This window comes from Paramisgurnus dabryanus, chromosome 5 (genome assembly GCF_030506205.2).
Source record: "Paramisgurnus dabryanus chromosome 5, PD_genome_1.1, whole genome shotgun sequence".
Classification (NCBI taxonomy): Eukaryota; Metazoa; Chordata; class Actinopteri; order Cypriniformes; family Cobitidae; genus Paramisgurnus; species Paramisgurnus dabryanus.
Window position 1 is genome coordinate 48,108,232 of NC_133341.1, and position 13,727 is coordinate 48,121,958.

Below are 13,727 nucleotides of genomic sequence, written 5' to 3' on the forward strand. Positions count from 1 at the left end.
ACGGAAGAGATTCAGGGGGTATTCCCTACTTCGCTTATGCATCACTTTTAGCTATCATAACTGTGTCTTGCAAGCTAGTGAACTGCCTACGAATCATATTTAGGATTTTTTTGTCACGTTCAGTCAGTTCATAACGCGTCTACGATGCACAGGAACTAAACCATAAGATAATAATTAAGCTACAGCAGCTTTCTTTGCAGAAACAAAAAGTGCGGTTTTATTGATGTTTTTTAAAATCATTTTCTGTGTGACATAGCCTATTCAGGTAATTTAACAGACCTGGGATCTAATGGGTTAGGGCTAGATGAGATACAGCCGCGGCCAAAGTTTTAAAGGGATAGTTCACCCAAAAATAAAACTTGTGTCATCATTTATTCATGCTAATGTTGTTACAAACCTGTACAAATGTCTATGTTCTGATGAACACAAAGTAAAATATTTTGAGGAATGTTAAGGGGGTCGCACACCGGATGCGCGGCGAAGCGCAGAGTCGAGTCGCGTCTATGATAACTCTGAGGTATCGTAAACCGGAAAAATAGCGCAAGCTTAGTCAGATAGCGTCTACTTCAAAATGCAAAATATACGTTAGCAGCCAATGTTAATCGTTAATGATTTGGGACAAATATGATGTTATTTAATGTTAAAATATGTGAGTGGTGCTCTGTGGCGTGACAGGGATTTGAGCAACTTTCTGAGTCAAAGCTGAGCACCGGTGGACAGGCGCCACCTGTCGGCGCCGGTGTGCGTATACTCATAGAAAACAATGTGTTCAATATTTTTAGAACGGCGCGGCACTGAGCTGCGCGGCCAGTGTGTGACCCCCTTTAGAAGTCAAACAGATCATGCCCTATTGACTTCCATAGTAGGAAAAATTAATAAGGAAAAATTAACACTATGAAAGTGAATGGGGATCATGTTCGGTTTGGTTACAAACAGTATATAAAATATCTTCCTCCGTTTTCACCAAAACAAAGAAATTTATAGCCACAAAAAAGAGTTGTGCACGTTGGAAACACGAGACCTCATTTCGTATGGAGGAGTGCATGGCAAGTTTTGTAACCGTGCATGCGGCTCCGCATTCGAACATGACTGACCTCGAGGCAATTCTAACCGAGCAGGCAAGCCTGTGACATATCTCTTTGATTAATCCATGCAAAACATATACTATTTATCTGACACTCTTAAAGTATGGAAACTATAAACTGTAAAGTATGGAACCACAAATTCTTTTACATATGATTTAGAATTTCTGGCTAATATTTTTATTAAATGTACCACTGGATGAGGAATAAAATACAAACCTTGAGATTTCTGTATTGTTTGCTTAGTAAAAACGTTAATGAAATGATTATGTGTAATAGGACATATTTAAGAGATTGTTCTTTTATTCATTTTCTCATATTTATATATCAAGCTCTGATGTTAAAGGCATCAGGGTTGTTCCGGTGAACAACTTCTATCCTTTACTTTGTGTTGGTTTTGGAATCAATTCCTTGGGTCGCCCCCTGTCTTTTTTAAAGAATAGTGCAACAGCTAGCGTGTCAACTGTAAATGCCTTGTCCTTTGTTGAGATACGCCAGCGACCAGCAGAGGAATGAAATTAAATTAAGTGCCGTTCTACTCGGACCACAAGTCAAGGGAAAATCTATGTTGCATTTCTGCTTATGATGGTAAAAAAACAACGATGGACCAAGTTGAGAAGTGATATTTAACTCAAAATTGCAACAAAAGTCATCTATTTACCTTTATCACTGCTGGTCTTCTCAAATAACATACACAACAAGCTTTTTTTTGGGGGGGGGGGGGGTTACTGACCAGGCTGCTCCTTCTTTGGCTGTTGCACTGCGACTGTCTGTTACAGGCATGGATACAAGTCTAATAGCAGTCTGCATGTGTAATTGCACATCAACGCAGATGATGACGCCAAAGGGTTTAAACGCAGCTGAAAATGCCAGGCGGGTGCCAACTGTGGGAGCTTTCTTCAGCCAAACGCTTAGGTTGCTATGATTGATATGCAGAAGGTACATACCCCAAATAAATGATGACGTGAGTTATTGTCTCCAATGTAAATCTCTTTTCTTGGACTTCAACAAACATATAAATTGTAGGCAACAGTTTACTTCCTGGTATTGGTGATCTAGACAAGACCGACATTATCATAATTCCTCCCACTTCGGACTCACAGCCTGTAAGTTAACTCCTGTTAGCATTGCATTGTGACGGAATCTTTCAAACAAAGGAGCGTCACATTTCTGACTGACATCAGAGGTATTCAGTCCAATCACAATGTATAGATTAGCTGACCAATCAGTGACACAGTGCTTTTCAAATACGTGCATTTCAGGAAGAGAGTGAAATCTGGAGCTACAAAACATTACGGTATATTGGAAAATAATGTGTTTTTTTTAACCATAAACCACGCAAACACATTGTATTATACCAAATACACAAAATAATGTTGTTTTTAGCAATGAAATAGGGGCATTTTAAGAAACAGTCGCTGTGCTTTCCCAGTGACAATTTTCCAGCATCTCTTCCATATCTCCTCCATATGCACATCTTGTTATTGCTGCCATTGTTATCTTGTATTTGCATTCACTGCATGTTACTGCACCAATGTTTTAAGTTAATACTATACATTTGCTTATACAGATATCCTATACATAGTCTAAATTATATTTTCACATTCTGCACTCCTACTCTGGACTTGTTACTGCACTACTGTTTTACACATAAGTTAATACTGTTAGTACTGTTAATACTGTTAATAATGTACATTTGCATATATATATATTTTAACACATTGCAGTGCAACATAAAGCTGTCATTCCTCAACATAATCTACACACTTAATTTCATTTATATTTTATTGTATTTTGTGTGTGATTGTTAATGATTAGAATGTGCATCCTGGCAAAAATGGTCACTTCTGTTATGTGTCACTTTCCAGGTACTTACAAACCATTCTGGTACAGTATATGCAATGAAATGTACAGTATGCACTTTCAAATGTATATACTTTTAGGGCGTTGTATACAGCAAATTGGGGTGCGGCAATTTGCGGTTTTAATATATTTTTTCAGTGAAATGTCAAAAAAAAACATACATATAATTTTCTTATTGATAAACAAGAAAACTGCATACTGTATTATGTGTAAAAAGTGAGTATACAATATATAATTTCTAACACATAGTGATCTAGTTAAACTTGAATGAATCCCTTCTAATGTTAGATTGCCATACAAGTGGCTGAGAAAAGTGGGGCAGAAAAGTTTCACTTCCTTAAGTTAAAAATAGATTTAACATGTATCGTTGAATTTCACAAAGGTCACCCTCTTTAAACTTGAAATCACTGATGGTCCATTGGTAATTTTATTTCAATTAAATTCAATGCAATAGTTTTTCTGTAGTGCTATTCACAATTTCACATTGTATCATGCAAAAAAGAGGTGTTTACTTATAAATATATTGGATATTTTTACAAAATTTAAGTACATAAGCCCTGCCAACCACTAAACAATCAAACTGTCTAGTCATACCGCTATTAAACAAACCTTTATCATTTTTCTGAGCATTTTAGCAGTAGTGGTCGACCGATATGTATATATACATTGTGTATATATATATATATATATATATATATATATATATATATATATATATATATATAGCCGATACCGATATTAAGAAAGCTGTATGGTGGATTGGCAGATGAGAGGCTAATATAACACAAATTTTATTAACGAAAATAAGAGACAAACAGAAATTTGGTAAAAGTAAAAATACATTTGTTATTGGCAGCCTGAAAATTTTGTGTAAGACTCTGGGTTATGTGATGCTACTCTCATGGCAAAATTCAGTTGTTGTTTACAGAGTTCACAGTTAAAATGTACCATAACAAGTGCAAAACGTGTGGTGGGAACTTGTGGTGGGAACTTTTTTAAGGAAACTAGCGCTTTTCTTAGATTACTCTGAAGTCTTAAAGGCAGTTTAGAAATGATGGCACAGTTTCACATGATACATCTCAGAAGCCAATGACAAGTCATTTTAACTCTTTGTAAGTCTTTCAAGGAAACATCTTTTTAGTTAAATTTTTTTAGTTCCTATATTCAACTATGTATATGGTATCTTTTTCAGTTTTAGGTAATGTTATATTTAAAAATGACTTATGTGTGTTGTGAGATCTTTCTTTCACACACACAGGAAGGCACATGTTCACACCTCAGAGACTTCAACGTCAGGAGGCCCAACTTAGGAAACACATTGCAGTATAACATAAAACTGTCATGCCTCAACATAATCTACACAGTTAATTTCATTTATATTACAACAGTCATCCACCCATATAACTCAAAAGGTCATTTGTTCGAATCCAGGGACACACATATTGATACAATTGTATACCTTGTCATGCGCTTTAATTAAGTCGCTTTGGATAAAAGTGTCTGCGAAATGCAGAAATTGAAATAATTCATGCATGTCTTTTTTATTTGTTAGCCAGTTTCTAGCTGTTTTACTGCTGATAGCAGATGAAACATGTTTTTTGTGTCAAAGGGAACAACAGCAACCACATGTAGATCAGTTGGCTTGATAAAGATTGTGGAAACCGTGAACATCCTTTGCTTTTTGTTAATTGCACGTTTTGTTATTGCACGTAGTAAAGATATTAAACATGTTTTTTAGGCTTTGATTTATTTTAAATTTGTGTTATTGGTTTGGTCCAACATCAAAGTATGAGTGGTCACTTGTTTGGCAAATATATATAAAGCAGTTACGAGCACTTACAGGAAATTGGTCATATATAGAGGATTAGTGAGCAGTGCAGTTTTAAAATCCCCCACCTATATGTTTATCTACACTTCTACCACTCATCTCTTTTATTACTTGACTCATGGAAGAGGGCGGTCTAGATCCTTGACTCAGATAAAAGTGTGTGGGTTTTTGCTTTGTGTGATGTGTATTTGGTTGAATTTCACAAGATCCTTTTACCAAAATTGACTTTATTTTCAGAATGATTCCTAAAAATGACATGATTAAATAAATGTTCATTCTGCAATCTAGACATGTTGCAAAATAAGACTACACCATCATGTGGCAGATGCTCTTATCCAAGTGGTGCATTACAATGTATAAAAAATTTTTTATCAGTACATAGGTTGGATCAAACTCATGACCTTCGGCACTACTAATACAGTTCTCTACTACTGAGCTATTTAGAGGAGACTACTTCAGAGAAAATCTGGTTTCATCAATATAAAAAACTATTTTCCAAAGATAGATTTTGCTTCCAGATGATGTAAACATGTACATCTTTAAGTTTTTGTTCTTAACAGAACAAACATGAAGCAACAATGCTTAGGCACTGTGCTATTCAATTTATTTGCAAACCCTGTATGAATTCATTTTTGCCCAGTGTTTTATCTAGACCTGCTTATAACTGAAATGTTGAATTTTAATTTGAACTGCAGGCATCATATGCTGTAGCACAGTGGTCTCCAACATGGTGTCGGTGGGCACCAGGTTGCCTGCACAGAGTTTGTGATTTGCCCACTAAACACATTCTATTAATTGCCTCAATTTTGTTATTTATTTATTACATATTTTATTAGCTTGTCTTATTTTATGTATAACATTTTAAACATAGTTAAAACATACAAACAAGTAAATTAAATAAAAACAACAAGTAAAACAAAAAAGTTTTGAGTAGACTACATAAAAAAGTAGCCCTCCAGATTGTTTTAGCCATTGTGGTAGCCCTTGCTCACAAAAAGGGTGCAGACCCTTGTAGCGTATATGCTTGCAAATCTAACTATTGTAGATGAGCGCCCCCTAGTGCATGTAAAAACTGTATGCAGCTTTTATTAAATAAAATAGATAAAAACACCACGAACGAATTTATGTTTGGTCTACACAATTTGAGCAATTAGTTAGTGTATACATTTTACAACACAGCAATCTTTGAAATGAATTTAACCCTGGAGAACCCAAGAACCCTTTTCTTAACAGCAATTAACATAGGCCAAATTTGACCCGTGGGTTATCCAGGGTTAAAATCTATTTTAAGGACACATTTATTTATAGTTCATTTTAAAAAGTCTTTAGGTCAGGTGGCATGTTCTAAACTTTGACAGATGCATGCTTTGGTTTACTTTTAGAGTGGTCAAAATCCTCTGTCTTCTTGGCAAATAATAATTTATCATAGTAAAGATTTGTTTTTGTTTGTTTATAGTTATATTGTCAAGCAAAATAGCTACATAAAAGTTTGTTTAACTATGACAATAAATCTTGAGTCTTGATTTGGGTAAATCATTCATTTCATGTAACTGTAAATATGAGCAAATTAAAACTCATTGCATTAAAGAACCAAAAATAAAACTAATCGAATGGGACCCAAATTTTCTATTTGTATTGAAACCCAATTAATAGTCTGGAAAGACCAAACAGGATCCTTACAAAGGACCTGGAAATTAAGAGTAGATCGGAGAATACAAAAGGTGTTGTGCTCTTCCTCTATAATGTGATTTTACCAAGTAGGGTATTAGTCCTGGATCAACGTTATTGTTGGTATTGAAACAGTAAATCTGAGTTCTGCATGTTCATGGGTCACCATGCTTGTATTTAAGATGTTTTAAGGGAACATCACATTTAAAAATGGTGGGAAAATATATGACCTAAAATATAAATGATTATAGTCACCTTAATGCTTAAACAATAAAATATATAAATTAATATTTAATGAGTTTATTTTGCTATCTTAATCTATTAGTGTCTATCAATCTCTTTATATTTTATGTAAGCTGTTATATCTATTAAATACATTTGGTAGTCATGCAAATGAAATAAAAACAAAAACAATGAAATAAACTGTACATTGAGCTTAAAAGTCTTTTTTATTTGGCATAATACAACAGTACAATGAGAAACATTGCAATTAAACAAAAGTATACAATTATTATACAATTAACATGCCAGAGTTAATAAATAAATAAAATAAAAAAGGAGAAAAGGGTGTCATTTAACTAGCAATGTCATATTTGCTTGTAATCTTGTGATTTTTACTGTAACAGTTCTTTATCATAGTACAATATTTTTTTAATGAGAGATATTTGGTTTGGAGTAAGAACATTTTACTTTATGAATATTAAATTTCCTCAGTAAAATCAACATTTGAATAAGATATTTATTGTCTTTATCAAGTGTTTAATCATCCAAATTTAGGCCTATTATTATGTCCAATCCAGTTAGCTGTAAAACAATGTACAGTTCTTCATAATAAATCATTTCAATTCAACCAAAAACATCTTTAGAATCTGTATAGAATGGAATAATAAATAAAGAATGATTTCCTTTACACCTTCACAAAAACAACATGAGTAATCAATATTCAATTTAAACCTTTCCAACGCATGTTTAACTGGGTATATCCTATGCATTATTTAAAAGAAACTTATTTTATTATTAATAAAAAATTGTCAACTGTTTGCCAAGCTTTGCACCAATTCACCTTCCCAAAAACAGTAGTGAAAAAAGAAACGAGCTGGAGGATAAACAATTCTATTAAATTTGTTTCTAATATAGTTATTTGTGACTATATAGTTATTGTGCAATATATTTATATCTCCAATTAATATTTTACTCTTAATGCGAATAAGGTTTGGATCTCCATCCTGCGATGTATTTTCTAAAAAGAGTCAATACCTTTTTGGGGACCGCATCCATCACACCAGCAAATTCCTTTGTTTAATTGGTATTTTTTTTATTTATCCAAAAATTCCTTCTATGTTAATACATTGATCAAAGAAAAGTGTTTTATTTTCTACAGCATATCTTTGTTGTTCCAAATGTAAGATCTCCCAGGGGAAAGGTTGTGTTCATAGGCCAGAATCCAAACCAAGAGAGCTTGTTTATGGAAATAAGTAAGTTTAACTGGTATTTTTTCAATTGAATGATAACATATTAACAAAAATGCAAGGTCACCCATTTGCTTAAATAAATTGTTTGGAAACTAATGCCATATACTATCTATCTTTATCCTTTAGATATTGAATAATCCAATTTATTTTAAATACCTTGTTTAATGTGTCATAACTCGGTACTTCTTATCCACCATGATCTTTACAATTAGCCTACATACAATTTCAAATAGTGTGGTTTATTTCTCCAAATATTTTTTTTTTACTTTGGGAAGAACATCCAGTGATAAAGATGTATACACTGATCTAGAAACCCCTTTAGCTTTTGACATTAAACCTCTCCCTGTTACATTCAAATGCAAATCCAAATTGAGCTTAAAGTCAGAAGCTCTGCGTGTATTTGAGTTGACGTAGAAAGCGCGCTCCTCTCTTATTGGCTGATGGGCGGAGTTTGCACAACCAATAAGCTCAGGCTTTAGTCAAAGACGCTGCAGCGCGAGGCAGAGCATGCAGTTTTGTGATACAAACTTCACTCAGGATGAATGTTTGGCTTCAAAATAACACTAATATTAGTTAATATCGCAGCCTAGTATGGGTAGTTTTCTTAGCCAGACATCGGACAAGTTGTATTACGGCATGTCACTAAAGTTCAAGAAAAATAACGAGATGTTTTAGGGCAATGGAGAGTGAACAGTGTGAAACATTTGGCGGTGGCGGAGACGATACATCAGGATCAGACACTCTGTCAGAGGGCGATACGCGATCCGAGCCGTACGAACCCGAATTGCACTTTGACAAATTGACATTTCACGCTTTAGGTTTTGTAAGTTTAGAAGGGAAAGTGAGAGGAAATGATTCGGAGGATTGCAACGAGGAGAGAAATGAAGAGCACCAAGAAGGAGAAGGAGACGATGATGAAATGGTAAGTTAAAGTGCATTGACTAATATACCACAGATATAGCATTATCTTCGATAATCGCAATAGGAGAGTGAACAAAAAGTGTGGGTGTATGGATAAAAGCGATTTCTCTCGCGCTATGTAAGCTTCTACATTGAAAGATATTCTCATATGTTGAGCTTTACACACAAACTTCATCGAGCTAGTCTTTAAGTAAACCTTCTACATGTTAACCTTTTATATTTTTCAAGAAGGTTAAATTTTGAATGTGACATACAGTATGAAAGTGCGCATGCAAAATCAAACTGATTTTGAAGTTATTCCAGTGTAATATTCACTTTAAATTACGATTTGTCTTTGTTTTATTTATTTCCATAATGAATTGTGATTTTGTATTTTTTACAATCATATACATATACTGAATTGTGATTGGTCGAGTAGCCTATAACCGTCTGACGTTATGTTTTGATTCTCATATGAAGATGACGTCTGATAGTGGCATGCATGGCATTGGCTTTTTTGCTGACTTGTCTTGCAAGCACTGGCATTCTATTCAGAAAATACATCTGTATATTTATTTGTGTTGTGGCTTTAGACATTTAGGTTGGCAAAATATTTTTAATTAATAAAAACACTTCGTTAACAACAAAAATTACATTTTAATAAAATAGTGTATGTAATAAATGAACCCTAAAATATCAAGGTAAAGTCTTAACTTTCGTCAAAGTTTTAAAAACTCCTGTTTTGAACCCTTTCACCCAAATGGCTGCCTTTTTTAATTAAATGTCCTGTTTTAATCTAATCGAATTAAGGGAGTTAACAGGTTGTTGTCACTTGAACATCTTAGTGTTAGGCTCTGTGGCAAATTTAACTGAGTTCATTAAGATATTTAAGTTTATATGTATTCAACACATGTATTTTTTTTTACTTTGCCATGCAGCTTTATTAAACTAAACTAAATATGTGGTGATTACGTTGTACATTATGTAAAACAAGCATTGCTGGTTTCCTAGAATGGGTTCTTTAAATGAAACAGGAATTCTTTAACCTTTGTTTGTCTAACTTGTAAAGTAGGTTAGTCTTTGCACTCTTCCCAACTGGTTTGTCCAGCTCGACCTAGTGATTGTCAATTTAAGCACATAGCTAATATGTCAGGCCCCTTTTAGTAAGAGTGATGTCCTATTGGCTTGCCTAAGGATTTGATAGCTTGAAAAATCAGATATATGACAAGTTTCCACACCGAGTCAACAACACAGCCAGGTCAAGTGGGTGGGAACATATACTGTAGGGTGGTCGGGGTAAACTGATATTCAGGAGGAGAAATTTGACCTCCTGTCACTGCCACACTGTTATTAGATTTAAAGTGCCGGCTTCGCGGACAGTGCTTATCGTAATCCCAGACTAAAATGCATGATTGATCAGCCTTAATTTAAAAACACCTTAGCACTGACATATCTTAACATATTAGTAGTGGGGTTTTCTATTCAAGTCTTCTAGGAAAAATATCGAAACTCTTTGGTTATTTTTGAATGCGATGCTAATGGTCTAATCAGATTCAATGGATTGTGCTAAGCTATGCTAAAAGTGCTAGCGCCAGACCCGGAGATCCGCTCAATGGATTCCAAAACGGTAAGAATCAAATTAGGAATGTTGCGATAGTCGGTGAAACTGTGATTACCGGTGCTTCAGCCTCTCACCGGTTAGATCACTTGTCTGCCGCGACACCGTCTTTCACCTTCGTTTTGATATTTTTTGTAATTAAATCATTTAGTTTCGTTAGAGAGAGCAAACACTAACAACTGAATGTGTCTGCTGCCTGAATTCAGCGGAGCTGAACGCGCGTCAAGTCACAGAGCAGCAGGTGTCAGATTTCATTTATTCCTGTCAGACTATTGACTGACCAGACGATGGCAGAAGCCGCGTGCGTACTTGTTTTTGTCATAATATACATATATGATGTTTAATATAAGCGAGATCATTTTGTTGTTGTGTTTTTCATCAAGAAAAATAATTAACTTATCATTTAAGCAGAGCTTTATGTAGAACTAGCTAGGGCTGCACGATTCAAGCTAAAATGTGAATCCCGATTTTTTCCATGGGAATTGAGATCCCGATTCTCTCACCCGATTCTCTTTATTTTAACAAAAACATTTATTATGCACTTAACTAAAAAATGTGCTACAGGACTTTCAGTTATAATAACGTTTCTTAAAAGTCTCTTTTTCTTATTTTAGACCCCTTAAAATTTAGAATAATTTAAAATTTGTAAGCTGTTAAATTGCACCTGTGCTTTTTGTACTATCAAACTGGCCAACCTTAAAACTTTAAAAACACTAACGTTAAACCTTTAAAAGACTAAAAGATCAACATTTTGAGGCATCAGAGAGAAACGCAGACATGTAACAATGTTCCCCTCGTGCGAAAAACCCTTTCTAATGGGGAACGCACAGAGGCCGTTTCTCAATGTGAAGGCTGCAGCCTCTCTGGAGGTCGCATTTCTAAACTGCGCATCATAAAGACTGTCTAATTTCAGAATATTAACAATTAACGTTATAAAGATGACTAATATTTTTAGTTAATAATAAATTGTTGAAGTATGTTAATAACTTGCGAATGTAATGCTCCGTTAACTCAAATGAACCAGGCTTGATGACGTATACAGCCTGCATGCGACCTCCTGAGGTTGCAGCCTTCCGATTTAGAAACGTCCGGAGCCTGAGGTAAATAATTTCCTTGCCTTTTTTCGAAAACAATGTTGTTTGCATCTTCACTTTCTCCGTCGCCACCAGGATTTTCCACAGTGACACTCGTTTATCCTCTCTTTTTTGTGAAAATTGCCGCTCCAGATCCACCAAGTAAACGACTGTGTTTAGGTCTGCCGCCTTGTTATACGTCACGCGAGTGACAGCGGAACACCGCAAATGAGATGAGAGAGAGGAGAGAAACGATCGGGTCTGATTGGTGAATGAATAGGGTTTGGTTTTACCCTGTATGAGTGTGTGTTAGCAAGTTTGACTGATATTCTTGGGTTGTTGTAATGTAAATACGTGAACACTTGAACGCAGAAACTGAATACAGGGAAATACTGTAAATGCAAGTGAATCGCCGTCATTTAAAATGAAGATCGCCTATATGTATGAATCGAGATCGTGATTCTTTTTCGATTAATCATGCAGCCCTAGAACTAGCCGGTTGCTCTGCTTGGGACTGGCAGGTTCTGTGAGAATAACCTGCGCACATTGACTCGAGCACTTAAATAAACCAGTGTTGCACTCGCATTAGGCTTGTTGCGATAGTCGGTGAAACAGTGATTACTGGTGCTTCAGCCTCTCACCGGTTGGATCACTTGCCCACCGCGACACCGTCTTTCACCGTCGTTTTGATATTTTGTAATTAAATAATTAAGTTTCGTTAGAGAGAGCAAACACTAAGAACTGAATGTGTCTGCTGCCTAAATTCAGCGGAGCTGAACGCGCGTCATCACAGAGCAGCGGCGGGGGGTGTCAGATTTCATTTATTTCTGTCAGTCTGCGGCGAGCTGACTGACCAGACGATCATGGCAGAAGCCGCGTGCTTACTCGTTTTTGTTATAATATACATATATGATGTTAAATATAAGCGAGATCGTTGTGTTGTTGTGTTTTTCATTAAGAATAATAATAAACCCATCATTCAAGTAGCGCTTGATGGAGGAATAACCGGTTGCTCTGCTTGGGACTGGCGGGTTTCTGTCAGAAGTACCTGCGCACATTGACTCAAGCACTTAAACCAGCTTTTGCACTCGCAATTGCACGCAACTTCATACGCTATTTAACGCAGCGTACGCAAGCGCTGGATTTAAACAACAGTTGCATCTAATTCAAAAGTGAAAGTAAAATGCGCACGTCTGTATGTGCATTTATAATCCCCTCCCACCCGGTGAAACCGGTATCACCCGGTTTGTCACGTGCTGATTAACCGGTGGGAAAATTCTGTCACCGCAACAACCCTAACTCGCATTGCACGTAAATTCATACGCGATTTAACGCAGGGTACGCAAGCCGCTGCGTATTTCAAAAGTGAAAATAAATAAGCCCCTCCCACCCGGTGATACCGGTTTCACCGGGTTTGTCACACGCTGATTAACCAGTGGGAAAAAAGTGGAATGTCCCTTTTAATAGCCTCTTTTTTTTTGCACCCTTCCCTCATGACTGCTGTCCCAGAAAAGAACAGGACCTGAATGTAAAGACATTGCCACTGTCCTAAAAGTTTATTTTTTGATGCTCTGAGGTGTGGCACCTGAGAGCATTTGAGGACAACTTTTTGTGGACGTGGCATAGTTGTGTTAAAAGTGTAAATGTAAGTTTGGGACAGGATGATCTGTTTAACCTTACCAATGACAAACATAGGATTTTTTGTAGGAAACCTGTTTGACAGTTTTGTTGAATGGTGACTCTATTAGAGAAGAAAGCACATATGAGCATACGTTTGTTTGTTGTTTTATCCCGCATAAGTTAATACAGTCAGAAAGTTTTTTTTTGTTGGTGTTGCCTTGGTGCATTGAGATCAAAACCGAGACAATATATTTTGATTAGCAGACCTAAAATAATTACTTGAATGCTTCTCTGATTATAAAGTAATCTCTGGGTTTTGAAATGTTTGCTTTTAATATGTGGGCAAGCTAGTCATCATTCATGATCTTTCACAACGTATTGTTTTCAGAATTATAAGTACTCTTATGTTTGTTTTAATTAATCTGAGTAACCGTTTTCTATCTTTTACTGATAAAGCTCTTGACCGGACTCAACAAGTAAAACTACATATCAACTGTTATAAATAATCATCCATTTACTTGAACAGAGTTTCTCAGATCTGTGAAGAGAATGTACAGTGTTGGTGAATGGCTTACTGGCTAAGAGGATTGACTTTAATCTGTT

General features: G+C 35.6%; 1 protein-coding gene across 5 annotated transcripts in view; it reads left to right on the plus strand.

Annotated features, from left to right (window-relative positions):
- Nucleotides 1-8,401: 8,401 nt before the first annotated feature.
- mast4 (microtubule associated serine/threonine kinase family member 4) overlaps nucleotides 8,402-13,727 on the plus strand; it is a 152,275-nt gene continuing 146,949 nt past the window's right edge. For all 5 annotated transcript variants that reach the window (XM_065284553.2, XM_073814774.1, XM_065284554.2 and 2 more), the window contains exon 1: nucleotides 8,402-8,835. In XM_065284553.2, coding sequence (XP_065140625.2) covers nucleotides 8,593-8,835 — 243 coding nt within the window. In that variant the 5' untranslated portion in view covers nucleotides 8,402-8,592. The remainder of the gene's footprint in view (nucleotides 8,836-13,727) is intronic.